Below are 25,065 nucleotides of genomic sequence, written 5' to 3'. Positions count from 1 at the left end.
ATCAATTCAAGTATGTATTTTTATGGGTTTTATGATCTCTATAATTAAATGAATTATGATTCTAATTATGATTATGAATCTATTTTAATATAAATTGATGGTTAGTATGTGGAATTAAAGATATTTTCAATGAATTCTCCTACATTGATCTTTAGGGTTCGTGATATGAATTATGGGTATTTTCAATTATACATTATCTTGACATTATTTTCATGAATTACATATGAATTGATATAAAGTATATGATCATGCATTTTTTTAATCCAACTTCATGATTTCCAAGGAAGTTGATCATGTATTCATTTTCTACCTTAGTTTCAAGTATAATCTATGATCATGAATTTTAAGTATGCAAGCAAGTTTTATGAATGAGGTGACTTAAGACCCTACTGATGTTTCTATGAAAAATATTTGTACTGATGGAGGGCCTACACCCACATTACATGAATCACATGATAATGAGTTATTTCTATGAACAAGTTTATGATGAGGACTTAAGGTGGGGGCTCGACCTAAACCTTAGTAGCAACCTCTAGTCTCTTAAACTACATTGTCATCGTAGGTTGCCTTTATAGCCTAGATAGTGGATCCACATATAGCACATGTTAATGTTATACGGAGTCTATCTTGGCAGGTAGACTCTGTCTTTCTTGATGTAGGGATCATCAGGTTCCATGTAATAGCTCACATGATCTTAATGTCAGTTACGGTTATCTCCTACATATGTATGGTCTGTAGAATGCTTTAAATGACTAATAATCTCCTTACCTTTATATGATACTTTTATGAATTATTGTACATTTATACTTCTTATGGCTAATTATGATTTTACAACTTTCCCTATCATTCTATTTAAAATGATCATTTACACAATATGATTTTATTATGCATTGCATTGTCTACATACTTGGTACATTCAAATGTACTAACACATACTCTTTGCCTACATTATATCATAATTTAGGATCAGACAATCACACACTTAGTACTACTTCTATTGTTGGTGAGTACTCATGTTCCGAGGACAAGACACTTGGCTTTTCGTTGTTCTGTATGATTTTTACTTTCTTTGAGGGTGAGCTAGGAATATGTCCTAGTCCCTGACTATGTAGTGATATAGAGACATGTTGGATATCTGTATGGAGTGTATGTCGTCTTACTTCATCCTAGCTATGTTATGTTTTCTTTGACTTTTTTTAATGAGTTTCCGCTTATTGTATGCTTATGATTTGCTAAGAGGCTTGATTGGTATTTCTTTGAGAATTCTAATCATCGTGTCATATCTCGACCCTAATTTGGATCGTGACATTTATCTTAGTGAAACTTTCTAGAAAAGTTAGTATATGAAATTTATGTAGATAATATAACCACATGGAGTGAATTCGGAGGACAAGTACAATACAAAATCTATAATATTTTAATAAATTATGATAGAATGATAGATATACTCTTGGTTGTTTATGCTTCATCTTTTTAATTGAAAGATGCATCTAAAACTATTCATCTTTTTTGGTAGAGGTTTGTTAACATGAAATTACATTTTCATCCTTGTTCGTCCTCCACTTCATAGAGAAAAAGTAGAATATAAATAGAATATAATAGATAGTATAAAAATAGAAATAGAAACATATTTTTTATATAATTACATTATATGATATTGAAAATTTATTGATAATGAAATATTATTCATGGAATAATGGAATACAATATACATATTAAATGAGTTTTGTAACATACATTATGAGTGTAAAAGAATTGTACACTATTAAGTCATAATATTTATTTTAAATCATGACCCAAGCCTAAGGCCTAGACGTAATACGGCGAATGAGCCATATGAAGGCTCCTCACTCAAGCCCCTTAGCATTCATTAAGTTTTTCATTGGTAATGATAGTCAAAAGTAGCAAAAATATAAAGGGTAACGAGACTAAGGGATTCCACACAAAATAAGAATCAAAGTCATCTTAAACATCAAACATTTTGTCCAACAATACCTTCTACATTTAAGACTTGGCGGGGGCTAAGATATATCCCAAGCTCACCCTCAAAATATAAGTCAAAAGTACCAAAAATAACTCAATAGTCTATATATGACATAAGCTAGACAGGTAAGAGTGTTGTTCCCAAAATATGAGAACTCACCAAATAGTGGTAGTCTTCAATGTAATCAACTTAGCCACAGGGAAAAGAGTGTGGAGCAGCGTCGGTCCCTATATGGTGATATCATGTAGGCAAAAGTATGCATTAGTACTTTGAATGTACTAAGTATGTGAGTATGCTATACAATGAAGAACATAAAAGACATTTATAAGCAATATGAATAGGTGAATGCATGTATGAGAAATCATCATATGAAACCTTAAAACATTTATTTTGTGGGAAGATGACCGTAACCAATATTTAAGACCATGCGAGCTATTATATAGAATCCAATATAACTCCCTACATTGGTAGGGGGAGACTACTTGTCGGGTAGAACTCCATCAACTTTAATCATTTCTTTAACTTTAACTTTAATAGGTAGTAGTGGATTCACTAGCCTAACGAGCCGACAAGGGCCCCTATGTTGGCGCATAGTTAATGCTACATGAAACTTTACTTAAGGACCCCTTAGGTCGAGTCCCCATCTACATGCTACATTCGATGCTAAGTCAATCCCACGGAATACATTTAGATATCATAATAACATAAGCATTGTATGACTTAATCATCAAATCATCATTCAGTGGAATAGCTCATTAAAATATTTCATCTGCTTCAACGTGAGAATTGTCCTTTCACATTGAAACCTTGATTTGGCTAAGAATCCCTTTCATCATTCAATCATTTCATCATAATACTCCCTTATCATAAACATTTGCTTCATAAACTTTCATTTGGAGTCAAATTTTCATTTCAACTTTACTTTATTATAAGAAAAATTAGGTGGGTTCATTTCATAAAACCTTCAAATACATTTAAACAATACTTGCATGCATGAGAGTGATGAAAATGCTTCAAATTAAACATCTTAAAACAATCCACCATATACACTTAAAACCTCTTTCAAGCCTTCATATAAGCACTTTTAACAAATCATTCATTTCATGCAATTGAGAGTCAATATACATCAATGTACGTAAATAAACTTAAAATATATCATAATCTATGCATTTTGAGTCATTATGTAAAAGCACATGAGAATTCATCATTTGAAAATTAAAATATCAAGTAGAAAATTATTTGGGCTCCATGATTGAAAGAACCCATGGATGAAACTCACATAGCTTAGGGAAACAAAATCCCTAATGAAGACTTGAGGAGGACAGGAGACTTAGAATGCCTTGAGTAGAAACCCTAGCTTGCCTTGATTGAGAAGATTTGTAAGTCTTGAGCCTAAGTGTGTAGAATGAGGTCTTGTAAGGATCTAGGGGATTTAGATGGGTGAAATTTATCCTCAAAATGACATCACTTTAAATTAAATCGATGGAAAAGACCAAACTGTTCCTTTTAAACTCTGATCGAAACTGGCTTCACAGGGACCCTTCACGGTCCATGGTACTCACCACGGCCCATAGTGGGGTCTCATGGTAAGGGACTTGAAAAATATTTTGAAAATGGCCAGCAGGGTAGTTTCTGAAGTTTCATCACGGAACACCTTCACGGTCTGTGTAGGTCACGACGGGCCGTGAAAGGTGGCCGAGGGGCAGATCCTACAGGAAGCCTGCAAAGTGACCACCATGGGGACACACCACGGTCTATGGAGGGTTCCACGATCTGTGGAGGTCGTCTGTGGACCTTTCCTTGGGAAATTTCCTGAGGGTCTTGGGAAGGGGTCACCACGGAGGGCTTCACGGTCTCACCACGGTCCGTGGTCCTCATCGTGGTACCTTCCCTGCAAGTCTGAGTCTCTAAATCTCTACCACTGTTGCTCACCACGTCCCGTAATGACTTCCGTGGTCAGCTCATAGTGTCAGTTTTCTGCACTTCTAAAAATTCATTCTTTGATCCTTGGTTTAGGACCTTCCACATTTTTTAGAGGTCTTACATTTAACATGTAATATGTTTTATTTTTAAGATTGTAAATTTTTTTATAAGGATTTATCTGTAACTCCTTTTATATGACTTATTTTGTATACTAATAATGTATTCATTGATAACGAAAAATTATTCATGGAATAATGGAATACAATATACGTATTAAATGAGTTTTGTAACATACATTATGAGTGTAAGAGAATTATACACTATCAAGTCATAATTATTTATTTTAACATGTAATATATTTTATTTTTAAGATTATAATTTTTTTTGTAAGGATTTATCTGCAACTCCCTTTATATGACTTATTTTTTATACTAATAATATATATTACTTAAATAAATTTTTTACATCGATTAAGTATATAAATTACACCTCTTAATACAATATGAACAAAATTCACCACTTGAATAAACTAAATCATTGTTTTAAAATTATCTTTATATGAAGTCTATAATAATAAAATATAAAAATAAAATTTAAATAGATATAACATTTATTTTAACGTTAATTGTTAAATTTTGATAATTTTATTTTTCTTATATATTATTTTATTAATTGACGTAATACACATGTGCAAAGCACATACATTAAGCTAGTATAAATAATGTAAATTTTTAGGAATCACATAATGTAAAGAGTTAATTATCATTTTTCCTAGAAATTCCTTTAAAACATGGCAATTCGGATACATTAACTTAGTAATCTAGATACATTAATTCAGTTTCAGATACAAAAATTACTAATAAATTAGGATTTTTAGGTATCAGTAGGAAACATTTAAAAAGTATGATACATTGAACATAGAGATAATTTAAGAATTAGAACTAATGTATCCGCATTACTAAATTAATGTGAATTAATGTATCCGGATTACTGAATTAATGTATCTGGATAGAAGGAAGGGATTTTTGAAACTTTTGGAAATGGGTGGAAATAATAAAAAATATCGTAAATAGGGGAGTGTAATTAGGTAATTTTGGATTGAACCATTAGGTGATGTTATTAACCCAATCATACAAATTAGAAACTAGTTTTATATTTTTTTATGTGGAAAAGATTTTAAAATGTCCTTAAATTACGTGAAATGAATAAAAATATCTTCAGTTGATAGTTTGATCCATAAATGCCCTTGCTATCAATAATTTGTTTCAAAAATACCTTTATTGTTACTTAATGAGTCAAATATGCTCTTTTCCAAAATAAATAATTATTTCTTTTCTTCTTAAACATATTTGTTTCCTAATAATGACTTTTTAGTTAGAAATGTTTTATCATTCTTCAATTTGGAAAATAGTAAGAAATAAAAATATTTTTAATTTTATTTGAATTTTTATTGATATTTAAATAAAAATTAATGACAGAGTTACTATGATCTTATATATATGACCTATCTTATTAGTTAAAAAGGTACATGAAGTTATTTTATTTTAATTGTTAAAATGAGATTAAATGAATAAAAAGATTATTTTCTATTTTTTTAAAATAAAAAGGCCAAAATGGCCATTTATTGATAATAAACAAATATAGAGGCCATTTGGATTGGCTTATAAGCTGTTTTCAGCTTTTTTTGAGTGTTTGACTGGCTAACTTAAAGTCATTTTGTGCTTAAAATAAGCCTCAATAAATAGTTGAGTTTATTTGGATGAACTTATTTTAAATAATTTACAAGTTGAAAATAACTTATAAGTCAAAAAAAAGTTAAATTGCACCTATTTTTTAAGGTAAAACTACTTAATTGACCGTGTTTTAAACAATATTTACCATTTTTAAATATACTTTTATTTTATTACCATTTTTAACAATTAATAGCAATATTTTAATTAAAGAAACATTATATTCCCTTTTTATTTAAGGAATAGGAAAGGGTTTTCTCTCTCTAAGGTTTCTCTAAGGTTTCTGCGTCTCTCTCTTCTTCCTTCATCTCTTCTTCATTCTTCCATTATTCCTTCATCTTCTTGTTTATTTCAGACAGAATTTATAGGGTTTAGGTGAACAATTGTAATGGAAGGTCAGAAATCTCCTAGAAGAAGCCCAAGAATTTGAATTGTTGACTCAACCGGCAGTGGTGAAGTGAATGTCGGTACAAATTTTAGTTTGGGAATCTCTGGAAATCAATCTCCAGAAGAAGCTGGTGGTGAGGTTAGTCAAAATTTCCAAGCATTGCATGTGAAGAAAAAGGACGGTAGAAGTAAGAAAAAAACCAATGAATTGAGTTCTAAATCGAAAAGAAAATGAGTTGATGTTGCATCGGCATCAAAGAAATTTGTTGACAGTGATGATGATTTTGAGGATTTACCTCCTCAATTTCAGTCAAAGAAAGTGAAACCTACAGTTGCTCAGGAGAAGAATTCAAAAATTCGAAATCAATTGTGCAAAAATATGGTTCTACCGGAGAGTTTATATCCGGTATGTCATTCTACCAACACATTTTTTAACTGATAGCATTTTCGATCTGTTTATGTGTATTTTCTTAGTTTGTTGTTGTTTTGAACTTGTGTGCTAGATGTTGAAGAAAAATCTGTGTATTTGATACTTTTATTATAGTCTAAATTTATTTGCTCAAGTTTATTATATCAGTGATTGTTGGGAGTTTTGTCATGAATTGTTAGATATTTTGTGTTGCAATTTGTTTATTTTTTTAAAATAAATAAATATAAATGAATTAAACTTTGAATTAAAATGTATTACACATACATTAAAGTTGAATTAGAAGAGAATAAGAGATGAATGAAATCTGTAGTTAATTGAAAAAAGTTTTCAGTTATCTGTACACCACAAAAATGAATTAAACTTGAATGAAATTGTGTATTACACACACTAAAGTTGAATTAGAAGGGAATTAGAGACAAATGAATTATTGCTATGTATTATCAATTATTCTCATATAAAAAACATTCCAATATAAAAACAGTCAATGGGTAGAATTTGCAATCTTCTTTTTCTCTTGTAGTTTTCATTATGCTTTATTACCATTCTTCTTCACTAGCTAATATTAGCACTGATAAAGCTACTCTTCTTTCCTTGAAATCTCACATATCTTTTAAGTCTTATTTAAGAGTTCATGTTAAGATATAATTATCTATAGTGATAAATTGAAATTATTTGTATGCAGGATCGTAAATTCTGGAGACATCCAGATGTTTTGTATTCTTCAAGTAGGTGGTCGTCATATACTAATCATGACGTGATTGAGAAGATTAAACTTTCTTTATCTGAAAAACAGCTCGAGTTGTTTAAGAATACTTGTTTTGGTTACTTTCTTGACCTTCTGAAAGTGACCACACAACTCCAACTTATTCATTGCCTTATAAATAGGGAGTTAAAACACACACTAGATGATGTGTTTGCTGTTGAATTAAATGAAAAAATGCTATTTTTTGAACTTAGGGAATTTGGGTTAATTACAGGCTTAAATTATGTTAGTGATGGTTGCTCTGTTAATGTTCCAGATTCTCCTTGTCGGTTGTTGAGCAATTATTTCTCTGAATAAATTACTGTTTAAAAGAATCATCTACGCGAGTTGTTTTTATCAAAAAAATTCATAGATGATGATTCTGCCGTTTTACTAGCTGTTTTGTTTTTTATTAATGATTTTTTATTCTCATATGAGAACAATGAATACCAAATTAGTAATAGAGATTTCTACCTTGTGGAAAGTGGACAATTCAATTCTTAACCGTGGGGTTTAGATGTCTACAAGAAGTTGCTTGATAATGTGAGGCACAAGCTTAATTCAACCAATCAGTACTATAGATTAGGTGGATTGCCTCTTGCCCTTCAAACTTGGATATTTGAGTGTTGTTATAGAGTCGATGAAGATTTAGCTCTTCGAATTTCTGATTCTATTCCAAGAATTTTGAGGTGGAAAATAGTTGCTGAAAGTCCTTGGCAAAAGCATATTGAAAATGGCATCTTCATGCCTACGAAATGCAAGGTATCTATACAAAGTTAATACAATTTATGACACATATATATGTTATTTCAACTCAAGTTAATACACCTATTTGTTTCTGTATTTTAATTTCAGTTTGAGAATATAGTGGCGAGTGAAGATAAGGTATTTAAATTGAGGCTTCCTGAACCTCGTGATTACCATTCTGAAATTTTGAAATTGGAGCCGAAAGGATCAAACCATAGTCTAGATATGTTGACCAGGGAGGTTATAGAATTGAGAAAAGAATTTGCAAAGGTATAAGCTAACTTGCTTTTAGGCTTTATCTTTTTCAAAACTGTTATTCTAATAATTGTGTTATATTTGATTATATACTAGGCGAATGAAAATCACAAAGCTCTTGAAGAGAAGATAGACTTACAATCTATTCAAATGAAAGAATTTGTGATGAATTCCAATAAACAATTATTGAAGGATATTTCTTTGTTGTTTGCTAAGAGAGACAACAGTTCTTTTACTCAAAAAGCCAAGGAATCATCCAACAAAAAGGCTGGCGAGACATTTTCTGGTGGATTAGACTTCAATGGAGGTTCTTTTATGTTTTAAATACATCTATATTATATTGTTTTGCTTGCTGGCAGGGACTTAAGTTTACTTACTGTTAGAGTTTTTACTTATCTAAGTTGTAGTTTAAGCTTGATTTTTTATTCACATGTTTTCACTTAGAAGAATGGTGAACTTTGACTATGAATATAATTTGCTGCATGGTTTTACCTGCTAGTATTACTATTTATAATCATAGACCTTGGAACTGAATAGTGGACTATGTGCTTGTATTCTCTGTGCTAATGTAGAGAGTTACATTTTTATGAATTAGACACGAATGAAAATTATAGCTAATGAAAAAGCATTCAGTGATGTGTTTTAGTAGTGTTATCAAACTGAAACATGCATTATGAATTAAACTTGAATAAAAAATAAATTACATACATATTAAAGTTGAATTAGAATAGAATTAAACACGAATGAAAAGTGTGGCTAATGAAAAAGCCTTCAGTGATCCATAGAAACACAAAAATGAATTACGTACACACTAAAGTTGACTCTACCTCCCAAAGTAGGGGTAGGTTCTGCGAAGACTCTACATTCCTCATACACAGGGTATGTTGTTGTTGTATATGGTTTAGCTGCTAGTGTTACTATTCATAATCATAGGCATTGCGGAGTTGAATAGTAGATTGCGTGCTTGTATTCTCTGTGCTAATGTGGATGAGTTCTTTTACCAAACTAAAATTGTTTGTGTGCTATAGTTTTCAAGTGACATTGACTAGCACTGTCATATATAGTTTAGCTTTAGTAATTTTCATACTCTAATGTAGTGTCTATTTAATCGTCTTCTATTTCACTCCATAAATTTGGTTAAAGTATCTTGAATAGAGAAATTGGATGTAAATGAGATGGAGGAGATTTTTCATTGTAACAGAGCTTGTTGTTTGAAGTTGGAGATTTTTAATATGTTAAAAATTCTCTGTTCTAGCTAAAATATATCCCCATGATAATGGAAATGCTTATACTTATAGAATTCTATGTGTAACTTGGGATAAAGAGAAGTGGAAGTAAAAGTGGATAGGTGTCATCCATTTTCCAAGTTTGGTAGTGAAATAAATTAGAAAATTGTAATAACAGCACGATAGTTGGGTAATTATTCATTTGGCTTTTTCAATCTTCCTTCTCTCTTACTCTCCTCAAGGAATCAAAAATGGCCTATTTTGCTTAGACTCTCCAAAAATATTGTCACACCCATGTTGGGTCTTCTAAAAATGCACTATTCTTGGAGGATCCAACACGCACCTAACTGTATTTTTGAAAAGTCCTAGCAACATAGAACATTATCTGTCAAAATTGATTAGTTTCCCACTTTTCCCCAAATTTTTCTTCACATGTTTTTTTTGTAATATATTTTAATTACACACAGCATTTTATCCTTGTGTTGATGTATCAATACATGTGTCAAGAGGGCATGACACTCAAGTTGTAGAATCTGCTCAGCATAAAAAATCTCAAGTGTGTAAAGCTATCGTTAAATTTGCTACTGTTGGGAATTCTGAAAGCAAAATTGGTAATGAAGGGTTTAATACAAATATAATACATATTTCATATTCTTTCATTCAACTTTGTTTAAATTGTTAATGTTATGTACAGATGAAGATGTTGCAGGAATTGCTATTGAACAAGTTTTATCTGAGGTTGTTGATGATATAAATGGTATTAGTTTTATTTTGAAAGTTCAAATAAACCTCTTTGATCTCTAATTACTCTACCTACTCCTCCCTTAATGCATTACTAAAAGATTTATTTTGTATATAGGAGAAGAGGTTGTTGATCTTAATTCAGTTGAGGCACAACCTAATAGTAGTGTAGTTAACAAAGGTGAACTAGATTGTGGTGCGTCTACTGATGCCGATGTGGCAAAGGGTTGTCAAAAAACTCCTCAAACGCTTGATGACTTCATATTGTGTGCTGAAGATCTTTCCCAGATCCGTAAGGCAGAAGCATCATACCTAAGAAAGAAAGCCACTGTGGAGAAAAACAAAAAGAAAAAGGCAGCCACTATTGAGGAAAACAAAAAGAAAAAGAAAGCAGTCGTTGATGAAAATAAAAAGAAAGCGACACCAAGAAAGCATGCAAGGAAAAAAATACCAGGAAAGTCAATTAAATCTCCTTATATACAGCATTTTGAATCTGGAGGGACTTTATATGTAACACGTCAAATATTTGAGATAAAACATCCCTTTTCACTTGCAATCGGAGTAGATGATGAATCTGATTTGATAGATTCATTCACTGTGTGGCTTTATAAGGGTACAAAAAAGAGGTAATTTATTTATGTTTGTTGTTTTATATGTCAAAAAATTTCTTTAGTTTAAATGAGTTAATTGATTGAAAATTTCATTTTTTATGCTTTAAAGGGGAAAGAAACCGTATCCAGATGCTATTAATGTCCTCAAGCCAGCATTTGAATTAGGTGTTTGCAATGTATAAGCAAAAGAATGGTTTTTCAAATGGGCACATTCTGGTCAAGCATGGAATGATGAGGTTAGTTATGTAAACTCCAGTTGAACACTCTCATTTTTCTAAATCAACTTCTTCTCCTATTTTTCTGGACAAGCTTTAATGAGCTCACTGAATTGACTGACAGTTGCTACAGATTTGAAGTATTATCTGAGACTTGACATTATTTTAAATCTTTTGCAGCATCTTGACGTGATTTTTTATTATATTAGAAAAAAGGGGAAGTATGAAACCAACAATAATATTCGATTTACAACTACTGATTGTCTATTCAAGACAAAGATTGCTCAATCTTATTTTCAACTTTATGAAGCTCATGAAAATAAGAAGAAATTTGGAATCAAAACTTCAGATACTATTGCTGAGTATATATGCGGACGCCATTTGTTGGCAAGCACCCCATGGGACAAAGTGGATTATGTTCTCTTTCCAGTAAATATTAAAGAGGGTTATCATTGGATTTTTGTTGTGTTTGATATTGTTGAAAGGTGTTTGAAGGTGTATGATTCATTTTTGGCTAGAGGGGGGTGAATTTTCTAACTCAAAACGCTGCTGGCATGATTTCATCGGTTTTACCATACTATTTGAGTGTGGTCAAGTTCTATGATAAGCGTCCTAAATTGAAGAAATCACCTAAATACAATGGAAAAATGAGTTTGAGCTCATTAAATGTAAGTTCATAACTGAAGGGATTCCAAGACAACAAGAAGATTCATTGTAAGTTTAATTGTTTATCAAATAAATACTATCTTTTGTATTGGTCTTATTAAACTCAATAGTATTTTTATAATAATTTTATATTTTAAATTTTATAGGGACTGTGGAGTTTTTGTGGCTGCATTTGCGAAGTTAGTGAACAATGACCAGGATATTGCAAATCAACAACTAAGTGCAGACAGTCTCCGAAAGAGGTTTGGGGCTCTACTATGAGAATATGCAGTGAAGAAGCAAAAGAGTAACATTCAAAGTGAAGATGAAAGACCACATAAATAAATAAATGTAGTTATATTAGTTAAAATGTATATGAAAACTATGTTGTCTAAAAACAGTTTATAGCTGATGTATTAGTTAGATTTTGAAGATTGTTTTGTGCTATCCTTTTTAAAATGATTTTTGTACACGTAAAATATAATTTTAATATAGTTTTTTGTTCATGTAAAATATATCTTTTTTTTAATAATGCAATACATAGCTACGTTAATGTTAAAGTGTTTCAGTAGTGTTATCAAACTGAAACCTGCATTATGAATTAAACTTGAATGAAAAATGAATTAAACTGGAATAAAAAATAAATTACATACATATTAAAGTTGAATTAGAATAGAATTAGACACGAATGAAAAGTGTGGCTAATGAAAAAGCCTTCAGTGATCTCTAGAAACACAAAAATGAATTACATACACACTAAAGTTGAATTAGAAGAGAATTAGACACGAATGAAAATTGTAGCTAATGAAAAATCCTTCAGTGATGTGTTTCAGTAGTTTTATCAAACTGAAACCTGTATTATGAATTAAACTTGAATAAAAACTGAATTAAACTTGAATAAAAAATAAATTACATACATATTAAAGTTGAATTAGAATAGAATTAGACACGAATGAAAATTGTAGCTAATAAAAAAGCCTTCAGTGTGGTTTTGAGTTTGGCACACTCTGAACTGCAGCACATGAAAGCACTATCAGCTTGCAAGCAACAACTAACCTTTAGTGTGGTTTTGAGTTTGGCTGTGCAGCAACAATTCCAATACATGGAGCATAAAAAGAATGGTGGATCACAATGCAGGGATCCTTGCTGAGAGTAACATGCAACACCATAAAATCCAACCATAGCAATCAAATACATCATCCAATACAGATCTGTACCAGTAGTTCATCACCCTCTTTTGCTTGTGGTTGCTTACTAGTTTGTGCAGGTTTCACAGAGCTAAACCAATTGCAGCAACTATGGAGCATTGCAACATTCAACAATACCAAACAATCTTGGGGATTCCTTGGGTTTAGTTGTTTGTGCAGGTACAAAGGCAGAACTGCAGCACCTATAACTTCCAGGGCTGCAACAACATCATAGCCAGAAGCAACACACAAACTGAAAAACAACCAACAGCCCTCAATAAATTGCATCACCCATCACCAAAAATGCTCCAAATTTTGCAAGATTACAGCAACTCCAAAAATTGCAGAGCCCAAGAAGTTTCAATTCGAATGGATAATCGGAAACGTTAGTCGAGCTACCTCGAAAAAGGCAGCCGATCACCACTATGAAGGCAGTTACTTTCATTGCATGAAGCATTCACATCTCATGGACAAACTCGGTACGAAAAACCTAAGAAGCACAATGATGACACGATCGCTCTCGATCCGTGGAAATGGGAAGTTTCATATACTTGCTCTTCTTCAATTTAGCTATGTTTGTAATATAGCTTAGTTGAATAGGACTAGTGTAGTTTATTTCTTGTATTTACATGGAAGGGGAGAGTCTCCCTTATTTATATTTTTTCTTAGTCGCAATGTATCGAGAGGAGTCCTTTCATAGGTTTATCGCTTTTCCATCTATTATTCAGAGGTAATGTTTATGTCCTCCTCTATGTATTTTATTATTATTTTATTTATATTAAGGCTTGGGGGTGCTGCTCAACCCCTGACTATGCACGAGAGGTGGGAGCCTCGTGTAGGGTCTGTTCTCGTTAAAAAAACATGCATTATGAATTAAACTTGAATAAAAACTGAATTAAACTTGAATAAAAAATAAATTACATACATATTAAAGTTGAATTAGAATAGAATTAGACACGAATGAAAAGTGTGGCTAATGAAAAAGCCTTCAGTGATCTATAAAAACACAAAAATGAATTACATGCACACTAAAGTTGAATTGGAAGAGAATTAGACAAGAATGGAAAATGTAGCTATCGAAAAAGCCTCTAGTAATCCATAGAACACAAAAATGAATTAGACTTGAACTAAAAAATTAATTCTTATAGCAAACTAATGCCCTAAAACAAACAGAGTTTATTATTTATTTCAAATGTCATTCTTTATTCTTAATCCAAAGGCCTAACATTCTTGCAAGTCTTCCTATTGTGACCTTGTTGTCCACAATAGCTGCATGTTATTTTTAATTTTTTGAATCCATCTTCTCTCAATTGTTTGTGTCTTTTATATTTTGGCCTCCCAGAAAGTCTCTTTCCAAGTGGTGGAAGTACAACCTCTTTAAGAACGTGTGTTGGTATATTCCAGGTGCTTTCATCTGGGAGGGGATTCAAGTGAAACTGGTATGTCAACAATAAATTCCCTCTTGTGTAGTATTCAGAACAATATTTTTCATAACTAGTGTGTTTTGTTGTTAAAACAGCCAAAGCATGTGGACATGGCAGCTCATCCAATTGAAATCTCCCACATGTGCATGTACGTTGTTGAAGACATACCGTGAATCGTGTAATGCCATCAAGTACTATATACACATATTCATTTGTCTCCCTAACCTATAAAAAATAAGAAAAAATATAAGCAAGAGAGATATTACATGTGAATCAGAAGAAAAAATATTAACAAAAAGAAATTTACAGATACCATACTCTTAATTTCTCCGATGCAGTTTTGTTATGTTGTAGAATTTTTTCATACTTTTTCCCAAGGTAAAATTCTGAAAATATTGCCTTTGACCTGTTATTGTTATTCCATTTTTGAACAAGTTGTCTCATGAATTTTAGGAGGTGCAAGACTGTAAGAATTTTGGCATGTCTTGTTCTTGAATTGACTGATTCTGCAATGTTTGATGTCATCATCCAAGTCCTATTTACCTGAGCATGAACACGTGACCATTTGTTGTATTCAATGTTCAGCAAGTAGTCTTTAATCCTCTTATCTATCTTTTCAACAATTTCCATATGTTGATTAAACTCTATCATGGTGTATGTTTTTGCCATAGAGTAGAACAATTCTGTTACCTTTTGCTGACTCTTTCTTAAGTTTTTCATTATGTTTTGCAACAAGTGCCATATACACGCGAAATGAGGTATTTCATCATAGACAGTTGAAGTTGCGTTAATAATGCTTGCATGCCTATCCGAAACGATACACATCTCTGATCTTTGACCAAATGCCTCTCTGAATTGTTCAAAAACCCACCTCCAAGATGCATCATTCTCTGAATCAACAATGGCATAAGCAAGAGGTAGTATACTCCCTACATCAGGTATAATGTTTAATACATTTTTAATACATTTTTGTTTCATGTGTAATACACTTTTAATACATTGTGCAGACTTTTAATATAAATTAAAATTAGAATTTCATTTATAGAAAAATAGTATTGTATTCGAAAAGTCTCACCTGCTGCATCTAAGGTATTAGCTGTTAGCATTGTCCCTTTGTATGCCCCTTTTAGAAAAGTTCCATCAACAACTACAATTGGTCTACAATACTCCCATCCTTTTATTGATGTAAACAGTGCTACAAATGCATATAGAAAATGGTCATCCTCTGATTTGTGCAATCTTATATAAGAACCAGGGTAAGTTGCCTCTAGTATGTGAAAGTAACTTGGCAACTTTGCATATGATTGAGCTGGATCACCTCGGACTAATTCAAGAGCTTTTTCTTTAGCTCTCCAAGCTTGCATATATGTGAGCCGCACACCATATTCCTGTAACATGTCATTTTGTATATCTCTTGGTGTGTAGTTGGCATCTGGATCAATGCATTTGTCAACAATAATACTCCCAACAACTGTCTTTGTTGCTTGTCTTTCCGATAATGAATTATGTAGCAACAAACACGTGTGTTCGCTTTCAAAATCTCTAATAGCGAACATTTGAGATTTATTCACGCTTGAAGCGCGTAAATTTCAACTACAGTTTTCTCCAAGGCATTGTATTGAATAGTTGTTGAAAAAAAAATTAGTAATAGACAATCAATAGTATAAACTAACTTGAATTTGAGTCTTACCATGTTGAGCTTGATCTCAATGTCTTGAATTCGAAGTGTTTAAGAATGAAATATCTTTTTAGTGCACTGGTAAGGACATATTTATTTTTGTAAACTTGATCTTTCTCAAAAAAAGATTGATTGGGGTTAATAATGATGTCTGGTTGTATTTCCTCTTGCTCATCAACTTCCTCACATGATCCAAAACCAATTAACTCTAGCGCATCACCGATACCACTAAATGCATTAGAAAAGTATGAATTGTGTGTAATCCTCATGTCTTCTGAAGTGTCTGAACATAATAGTGGAATTAAGGTGGAATCACTCTCCAAGTTGACTGATTCAGTGATTGTGACACATAAAGGGTATTTTGACATATCTCTATGTTCCTTTTTTGTTTCAATATACACTTTTACTCCCATATCGTTATGAATTTGAATTGGAGGAGACCTTTCATCAATCTTATATCTGATTTCAACTTTACTTGTTAATGTATCTATTGACAATTGAGCAGCAATCACAGAAATGAGGCTAGCAAATGTTGAATCGGTATTTATCAACACACCATCTGCCAAGTAATTAATATACTTGTTGATAGAATCCCATCGGCCATTGAAGTAAAGTAGCACAGCCAGATTAGCCATGTTTTTCTCCTGCATATTTTTTTGAAGATGCCAATGAAAATGCTGATTTAGAAATTAAACCAGTGTTCTGTTTGGCTATGTTGTTGTTGCTATTACTTTGACCAAAAAATTAGTATATTCTCGATAAACAAATAAGAAAATAGAAATATAAACACAAGCAAAGATCACAAAGATTCCAAATAAAGGGCAATATAGTAGGACAAACTTATTAGTAGGCTCACAACTGAAGTCACTCAACTTAATCAGCATCATGCATCATGTGAATTCTCAAGTTTTTCCCATTAAACACAAATATATGAGTGTCTCTGTGTATAATATATAGTATCATATTTATTATAAGCATAAAAGATTTTCCTGAAGTGCAAGAATTTAACCTTTAGTTTTTTTATATACTTGTATATAAATCCATCAATCAAAAACTTAACTGATCATATAGCTAATCAAATAACAACTGGAAAAATATGTCACTACAAAGAAAATAAGTACTTAGAGGATGGGATAGAAAAAAGAGAAAGATCATATATATGATCAGTTCACGGATTGGCTAGTACATTCCCTAGCAAAGTGGCCTGCCTCTCCACAGTATATTAATTAAAATTGAACAACAAAGGAATTACACACACATTAAACTTGAATTAAAAGAGAATTAGAGACGACTGAAACCTGTAGCTAATGAAATCAGCCTTCTCTATAAGCCACAAAAATGAATTAAACTTGAATTAGAAGAGAATTAGAAACGAATGAAACATGTAGCTAACAAAACCAACCTTCAGTGATCTATGAGGCCACAAAAATGAATTAAATTTGAACAACAAAGGAATTAAACTCACATTAAACTTAAATTAAAAGAGAATTAGAGACGACTGAAACCTGTAGCTAATGAAATCAGCCTTCTCTGTAAGCCACAAAAATGAATTAAACTTGAATTAGAAGAGTATTAGACACGAATGAAACATGTATCTAACAAAATCAGCCTTCAGTGATCTGTGAGGCCACAAAAATGAATTAAAGTTGAACAACAAAGGAATTAAACTCACATTAAACTTGAATTAAAAGAGAATTAGAGATGATTGAAACCTGTAGCTAATGAAACCAGCCTTCTCTGTAAGCCACAAAAATGAATTAAACTTGAATTAGGAGAGTATTAGACACGAATGAAACATGTATCTAACAAAATCAGCCTTCAGTGATCTGTGAGGCCACAAAAATGAATTAAAGTTGAACAACAAAGGAATTACACACACATTAAACTTGAATTAAACTGTAAACATAGGAGATCAAAGTTAAATAGATGAACACATGGCAAATCTGAGAAGAAGACAGGATTTGACAACAGAAAAATCGCCGATTAACAATAGTTTGAACAAGTAATCGCTGCAATCAAAAAAATGAAAATCGGTAATAAAAATAAAAAAATTTGGAGAAAATTTCGCATGAATATTGTTGAATATCATACTATTTGTTGCTCATGTTTGCTTCTTTCTCTTTTTGGCTATGGAGAACAAAAAGTTTTCTTCTTCCTCTTTTTGGCTATGGAGAACAAAAAGTTTTCTTTTGAGAAGTGAGATTCCACCGAATACACGTTACTTAATTCCAAAATTAGAGTACAAATGTTGTAGAAAGTTGTGGTTGAGAAGCTATGAAGCTAAGTATTGCCCTAATTTTGGAGAAAATTATGGGTAAGAAGATTGGAGAGAATATTGGTGTAGCAAATTTGGAGAGAAACAGGGGAAGAGAAAATAGCGTGTGAGAGTTAATTTAATTCAAACAATTTGCTATATATGGTTAAAATAATTATGTTGCTCTATATGGTAAATATTTTTTGAATATTGTACATTTAGCTGATTTTCCCTTTTTTTAACTTATAAATAATTTTTCAAGTTATAAGCTTTTTAAAAATAAGTCAATTCAAACAGGTAATAGTGTACAAAGGCATAAACCAAAATCCGGTCCATTGAAACAAAACAAAATAAAACAAAACAAAATAGAGAAAGCAAAAGAAAACTAAAAGAAAAGAATTAAAAGGAAACTTCATTTCTCCCACAATGGAGAAAATCTGGAAGCTTCTCCGACCCATCGTCTTCCATTCACTCGTCGGCCATAGCAGATGACTAAATCTCAGTAGCTAATGGGTCCAATGCAGATGATGAAAAGGGAATGACATTCTTCATCTAAGCAAAATGCAAACCTGAGTTATATCGAGCTTGGATAGACTACATCAAAGACGCTAAAAATTCTCACTAGCGCCATGAAATCTTGTTCAGTGAAGACTTCTTCAACTCGTTTTAGCTCAAATGTGCAACAGCTCGATGAAGGTACCCTTCTTGACTTTTATATATTATCAGATTTGTTGTTGTGTATAACATCTTATACCTTGTTGCAGTGACTCCCTACTGATGCATTGACGGATCTGCTCCTGGAATCTTCAGACATCCTATCAGATAAGCAGATCCTATCCTTTCTTGTCTTGTGAATTTATACTTTCCCTAATTCATTGGAATCTGACAGATTGAGTTCCTATGGAACTAATACCACTGTCTAAATTCCTTCGATTTAATGTCCATACTTATTCTATTTTGGTGGGTGTATTGATCTGTTTGTTTTGGTCTCCTTGTATACTCCTGCTAGATTATGTTCCATTACTAGTTTACTGAACAAAATATGTGTTCTGTACTTTAGTAATTCGTATGTTTGGAACTTGTTGAGCATCTAGTGTTATCAGTGCCTTTCCTTCTCTTGGAATCTCCTGGAATGAATGGAATATTTTAACTTCAGTTCCTGCAAAAAAGAAGATAATGTTAGTTAAAAAATCTGCCACTTTGTTCCCCTCCCTCATAACATGTTTCACCTCCACATTTCCATTCTTCATCATCCATTTGATCTTCTTAATGAGCAGACTGATGCACCAGGGGACTTCCCATATTCCATCCAAAATATTTTCTAGAATGAGTGAGTCAGTTTCCAGTATGACAGGTGTTAACTGTTGATCCAAACAGTACTGTAAACCTTTGTCCATAACCGTAGCCTCAGCCTCCAAGCTAGTTTTCACCCCTAGATTATGATATTCTGCATAAATGAATTCACCATTCCAGTTTCTAATACAAAATCCCCCAGCACTTGGTCCTAGATTTCCTTTAGAGGCTCCATCTGAGTTACACTTGTAGCACCCTAATTTGGAGCCTTCCAGTAGATCACCTTTGGAACAACACATGGCTTATATCCCTCTAGAAATCTAACCAAACTAGGCCATTCCTTTGGTATATTTCTGAGCCAAGGATATTTAACCGTGGCAAGTTGATGAATATTTCTGTTTATTTCAGATATCATACTATAGAAGGACATTTTATCACCATGTCTCAGTTTGTTCCTCCTCTTCCAGATTTCCCAGCATATCAGCCCAGAGATAACATTAAAGAGTGGTTTCAGCTTAGGCACACAATTAGCCCTCTACCATTTATATATTGTGTCCTTAAGTTGAATAAAAGGACCCTCAACCCCAGCAGCACTAGCAAGGATTCCCCACAGCTTCTTTGCACCTGGATATCTTACAAACAGGTGTTGATAACTCTCATTAGTCATTAGGTCACAACAACAACAAAGCACCTCCTCTGCAGTACCAATCCTGATTAATTCTTCACCTATAGGAAGTCTCTTTTTAACTAACCTCCAGGAGAAACCAGAGATTTTGATAGGAACACCTTTCTCCCAAATATTCAGATATTCTTCCTGTTCAATCCCTGGTGTCCTCAAATCCATCCATGCTGATTCAACAGTAAACTTGCCAGAAGAATTTAGCAGCCAGTATGGATAATTCCTTTCTTCAGTTTCTTGCACTATACTAATCTTGTTAATAATGCGATCCACCACATAATCAGGAAATAAATTATGTAATAGGTCTTCATTCCTCTCTCCTCCATTCATCAATATGCTAATGTCTTCCTGCAGATATTCATTAGTATAAGATACAGGAAGATAGTAATTTAGAGCTCCAAGTTGGATCCAGTTGTCAAACATGATGATAGAATGTCCACCGTTAAGTTGCCACCAAATTTCTTGATCAACTTGATCCCTAGCCAGTAGCATATGTTTCCATGTTTGTGAACCCCCTCTCCATTCCACCACTTGAGGTTTATGTCTCTTGCAGTACTTATTCCACATGAACCGTGACCACATCGAATTTTTAGTTCTAAAGTTCCACCAAATTTTAGCAAATAAAGCTTTAGAAATGTCAAACAGAGACCTAAAACCCAGGCCACCTTCCTTTTTAGGTAAACAAATCTCAGACCAAGCAATCCAGTGTTTGCTTTTGCCTCCCTCCTTAAAGTTCCAGAGAAATCTTGCAAATACTCTATGAAGGTCATGTATAACACATTTAGAAGGTATTATGGCTGAGAGTTGATATATAGGATCACTCTGTAACACATTGTATATTAGTACAACTTTCCCTCCAAATGAGAGCAACTTGCCCTTTCAAGCTTCTACCTTATTTTGCACCTTCTTCATAAGCTCAGTAAAGTGTGTTTTCCTCTTCTTGGCATGCCCTATGGGGCATCCAAGATACATAAGTCGGAAATATCCTCTAGTAAATCCAGTGCATTCCTCTATATTACTGATATCCCCCTGTGCAGCCTTGTTATGTACATAAAAGGCACTTTTTCCTTTGCTAATTTTCTAACCAGACTGCTTCTCATACTCATTTAAAGTCTTCATAATCATCCTTAAAGAGTAGCTATCAGCACTATCAAAAACAATTGTGTCATCTGTATATGCTAAGTGAGTGGTCCTCTCACTCCACTTAGGTAGACCAAAACCTTTGAAACCAGGTAATGAGTTAAGATTATTCAGAGCCCTAGATAGCACCTCAACAGTCATGATGAATAAAGAAGGAGATAGTGGGTCCCCTTGCTTGACTCCTCTAGTAGAGTGAAAAAGCCCATAATATTGTCCATTTATCAATACAGAGTACCAATTATTAGCAACCAGTCTCCAGATTTTGTCAGTGACCAGCTTATTAAAACCCATTTTGTCTAACACTTTCATCAAAAAGCTCCAACTGACCCTGTCATAAGCCTTTGCCATATCAAGCTTAAAAACTACATTAGCTGTTTTGCTCCTTTTTCTGATATCCACCACAATTTCTTGTGCTAGCAGAATATTCTCTGTAATACTCCTCCCTTTGGTGAAACCAGATTGATTTGGTGATATGAATTTTGGAAGTATTCCTTCCAATCTATCATGAATAATCCTAGAGATGACCTTATTCACAAAATTACTAAGACTAATTGGTCTTAAATCAAAAAAAGAGACTACTTTTTCCTTTTTGGGAATTAAGACCAAATTAGTGTGAGTAATCGATTTAGGTAATGTCATACCAGAGAAAAAAGCATTAACCACCTCAAATATGTCCTTACCCACAATATCCCAGCAAACCTGGTAAAAGTGCCCAGTAAAACCATCAGGTCCACTATCACTATTACCATTCAACTCAAAAACTACCATTTTGACTTCCTCCAAGCAAGGTTGTCTATTCAACAAGTCATTCTCTTCTTCAGTTACCAGAGATGGAATAAGATCATTCAGAGAAGTATCATCCTCAACTGAACTTTCAGTGAACTGTTCTTTGTAGAAGTTCACAGCTTCCTCCAGCACCTCATTTCCTTCTGCCCAGGATCCATCAGTCTTCTGAACTCTATTAATCTCCATTCTCTTCTTTCTTCCCTTCACAATATTATGAATTTTTTTTGTATTTCTGTCCCCTTCAGTAAACCATTGAATGCCAGCTTTCTGTCTCCAAAACTCCTCCTCAAACTTCAGATATTTGTAAAACTCAACCTGTGCTCTATTTAAAATAGGTCTATTAGCAGCAGTAGGTGAATCTTCAAACAATTGTTCTTTAATCCTTACAATATCTTCTGTTATAACCAGCTGCTTGAATATGTCCCCATAGCATTCTTTGCTCCATTTTGATAAAGCCTGTTTGGTCCTTTTCATTTTTAATTTCCATCTTACAAACACATCATCACATTCTGCAACCCAATTCTGCAAGATCACCTGCCTGAAATCTTCATGATTTGTCTAGAACTTGAGGAACTTAAATGGTTTATGAAAATGACCATTTTGAGTCCCACAAGAAAGTAGCAAAGGTGCATGGTCTGATCTTGATCTGGCCAAATGTTCAATCTCCACCTTTCCCATTTCCCCAAGAAATAATTGATTGACCACAATCCTATCTAACCTTTTGAAAATGCACCCCTCATCAGCCCTTCCATTCCACCAAGTGAATGGATTCCCTTTGAGATTTATATCAAACAACTCACAAGAATTAATGCAAAATGCAAAATCTTCCACCACATTGGGATATACAGTAAGACCCCCAATTTTCTCCTCAGCATTCATGATAACATTGAAATCCCCTCCTACAACCCAATGAACAGATATACTCTAAGAAATGGAGTAAATATCATCCCATAACTCCAGCCTCTCTTGTTAGGAACACTTTGCATACACCAGAGTATAGATCATCTGATGTCCATTAGTGAACACCAATTTGATAGTTAACTGTTGTTCAGAGTCATCCATCACCTCCACCATAATATCTTTGTTAATAAAAACTCATATCTGTCCATTAATATTGTAATTAGCATATGCCTTCCCTAATCTTCTTTTGTACTGCTGAATTACCCTTGATTCTTGAAATGATTCCATCACTGCCACCAGGTCAAAATTGTGATGTCTGTGCAACATTTTGTACCCTATGAAAAGAGTGATTTGATCTGACTGACCTTGTGTTCCATATAAGGGCTTTAAACATCATTTCAAAATTGTTCTTCCAGCCCTCACTGGATTTGATCTCACAGGTTTGTCTCCACAAGTTTTTCTTTTTTTTTTCTTCTTTGACTTCCCTAGTGGGGATACCCCTGCCTCCTTTAGAGCTTGTGAAAGATTCTCATTGCTTTCTTCTTCTTCTCTATTTTCAATACAGTCAATTATATTCTGATTGTTTCTTTTCTCTATTGATTTCTCCACTGTCACTATTTGATGTGAAACTAATTCATGCAGAGTCTTACTAGGGGAGCTTTGCCTTGTTTTGTTTGTTAGATCTTGGTTGGTTTCCATTGTAGCAAGTTCCTGATTGCTGGTCTGTCTTGACAGAAACAATGGCTAATTGCTGATTGCCTAAACTTCTAGATAATTGATGTTCATCCTTTGTAGTCTGCTGGCCCCTTACATTCACCATTTGATCTTCATATTCTTCCTCATTCTCTACTTGGAGAGGAGAATGGAATTCTGCCATTTCCTCAAGTTGTTCCCCGGTAAGATGTATCTCTGATTTGTCACTCCCCATATCATTATTTTCTGTTACCTCAACAATGATACTATGTTCTTCATTTTGCAGGTCTGTTTCATCAACTACAGCTTTATCCAGATGTTGAGATTGTGCTTGCTGCATCTCTTCCACTTTGCCTATAACATCATTATTTGTGACAGTAGTAATTGTTGTACTTGGTTTTGTTGTATCTTTATCATCTCTTCCACCCTGTTCTGTTTGCATGCTAAATTCATGATATTGTGAGTTAATTCCCTCCTTGTAAAATGCTTGGAAACCCTTTCTTTCGTATTCACCTGTTCCTTCTGAATGCTAGAACAATCACCACCTTCATCTGCTTCATTCATCAAAGCATTGAACTTATTAGCAGTAGTTAGTTTCTCCTTTTCAATCTCCATTCCTGAGGTGTCAAATACTGCTGCTGTTGTTTCTGGTGAACCTTCTATTAGTAGGATTCCATTGCATATTCCTTTTTTTTGTTCCCTTTGTTGTTTATAAGGAACCTCCTTTTTCTTCTCATCAGTGTCTTCCTCTTGTGGTTTAATTCTCAATTCAGGGCATAGCACTCTACAGTCATCTTCATTATGCCCCTTGTTGTCTACATTTCTTACAGTACTTAGGTAGCATATCATACACTACCTTAATTTTTTCCACTCTTGAGGTGTTCTTCTCATTGTCCTCTACCTCAATTTCCACAAACTTGGGCAGATCACCCAATAAATCTACTTGGACTATAATCTTGTTAATTGTCGCCATATCCAGGTGAATTGGCTTTCCAATAGCTGACGCCAATGAGAATAATGTTTCTTTTCCGAAAAAAAGTGGGCCAAAGATCTGGGAACGATATCCATGCCATCGCTTGTGTAGTCTCCTCATCCACCTTAAACTTCTCATCTTAAATTAGTGGTCTCATGGGATACGAAAATCCCTCTTTATCAGTGATGTAATATGATGGTCTAGCCATCATGTTGACAAAATCTTCAAACAACTCCAACCTCATTAAAGTATGTCTATTCCTAAGTCAGTCAATTTGAACATCTCCTTTAATATTGCATTGCTTGGGAAGGGTCTTTCTCAGTTCATCTAATTCTGGTCAAGAGAATTTATCTATTACGGCATACTGAAGGTTCTCTATTTTATTCATTCGTCTCACTTCTTCTTCCGTCCATGTTACCCGG

General features: G+C 33.3%; 1 protein-coding gene, 1 long non-coding RNA gene and 1 pseudogene across 2 annotated transcripts; 2 read left to right on the top strand and 1 right to left on the bottom strand.

The window, feature by feature from the left end:
• The first annotated feature begins 6,098 nt into the window (after positions 1 to 6,098).
• LOC129875725 (uncharacterized) lies at positions 6,099 to 11,918 on the top strand (annotated as a pseudogene).
• Positions 11,919 to 12,832: 914 nt separating this feature from the next.
• On the bottom strand, positions 12,833 to 15,072 carry LOC129875724 (uncharacterized). The gene is made up of 2 exons (XM_055950983.1): positions 14,561 to 15,072; positions 12,833 to 13,076 (listed from the first exon to the last, which is right to left on the bottom strand). The coding sequence occupies exons 1-2, from the start codon at positions 15,070 to 15,072 to the stop codon at positions 12,833 to 12,835; spliced, it is 756 nt and encodes a 251-aa protein (XP_055806958.1).
• A 3,488-nt stretch (positions 15,073 to 18,560) lies between these two features.
• Positions 18,561 to 24,182, top strand: LOC129877670 (uncharacterized). The gene is made up of 3 exons (XR_008763588.1): positions 18,561 to 18,875; positions 18,944 to 23,873; positions 23,957 to 24,182. It is a non-coding gene; the product is annotated as an uncharacterized LOC129877670 (long non-coding RNA).
• The last annotated feature ends 883 nt before the right edge of the window (positions 24,183 to 25,065 follow it).

This window comes from Solanum dulcamara, chromosome 12 (assembly GCF_947179165.1).
Source record: "Solanum dulcamara chromosome 12, daSolDulc1.2, whole genome shotgun sequence".
In the NCBI taxonomy this organism is placed as follows: Eukaryota; Viridiplantae; Streptophyta; class Magnoliopsida; order Solanales; family Solanaceae; genus Solanum; species Solanum dulcamara.
The sequence above is the reverse complement of the archived record's forward strand: the minus strand, read 5'-3'. Positions and strand labels throughout refer to the sequence as shown.

What these genes read in the sequence shown, in the direction of transcription:
- LOC129875724 (XM_055950983.1), bottom strand. Translation starts at nt 15,072, where the DNA reads ATGTGTATCGTTTCGGATAGGCATGCAAGCATTATTAACGCAACTTCA. An exon ending in TCGGAGAAATTAAGAGTATG is followed by an intron (nt 13,077 to 14,560) that starts GTATCTGTAAAT and finishes GTTGTTTTTCAG; the next exon opens with TTTGTGTGTTGCTTCTGGCT.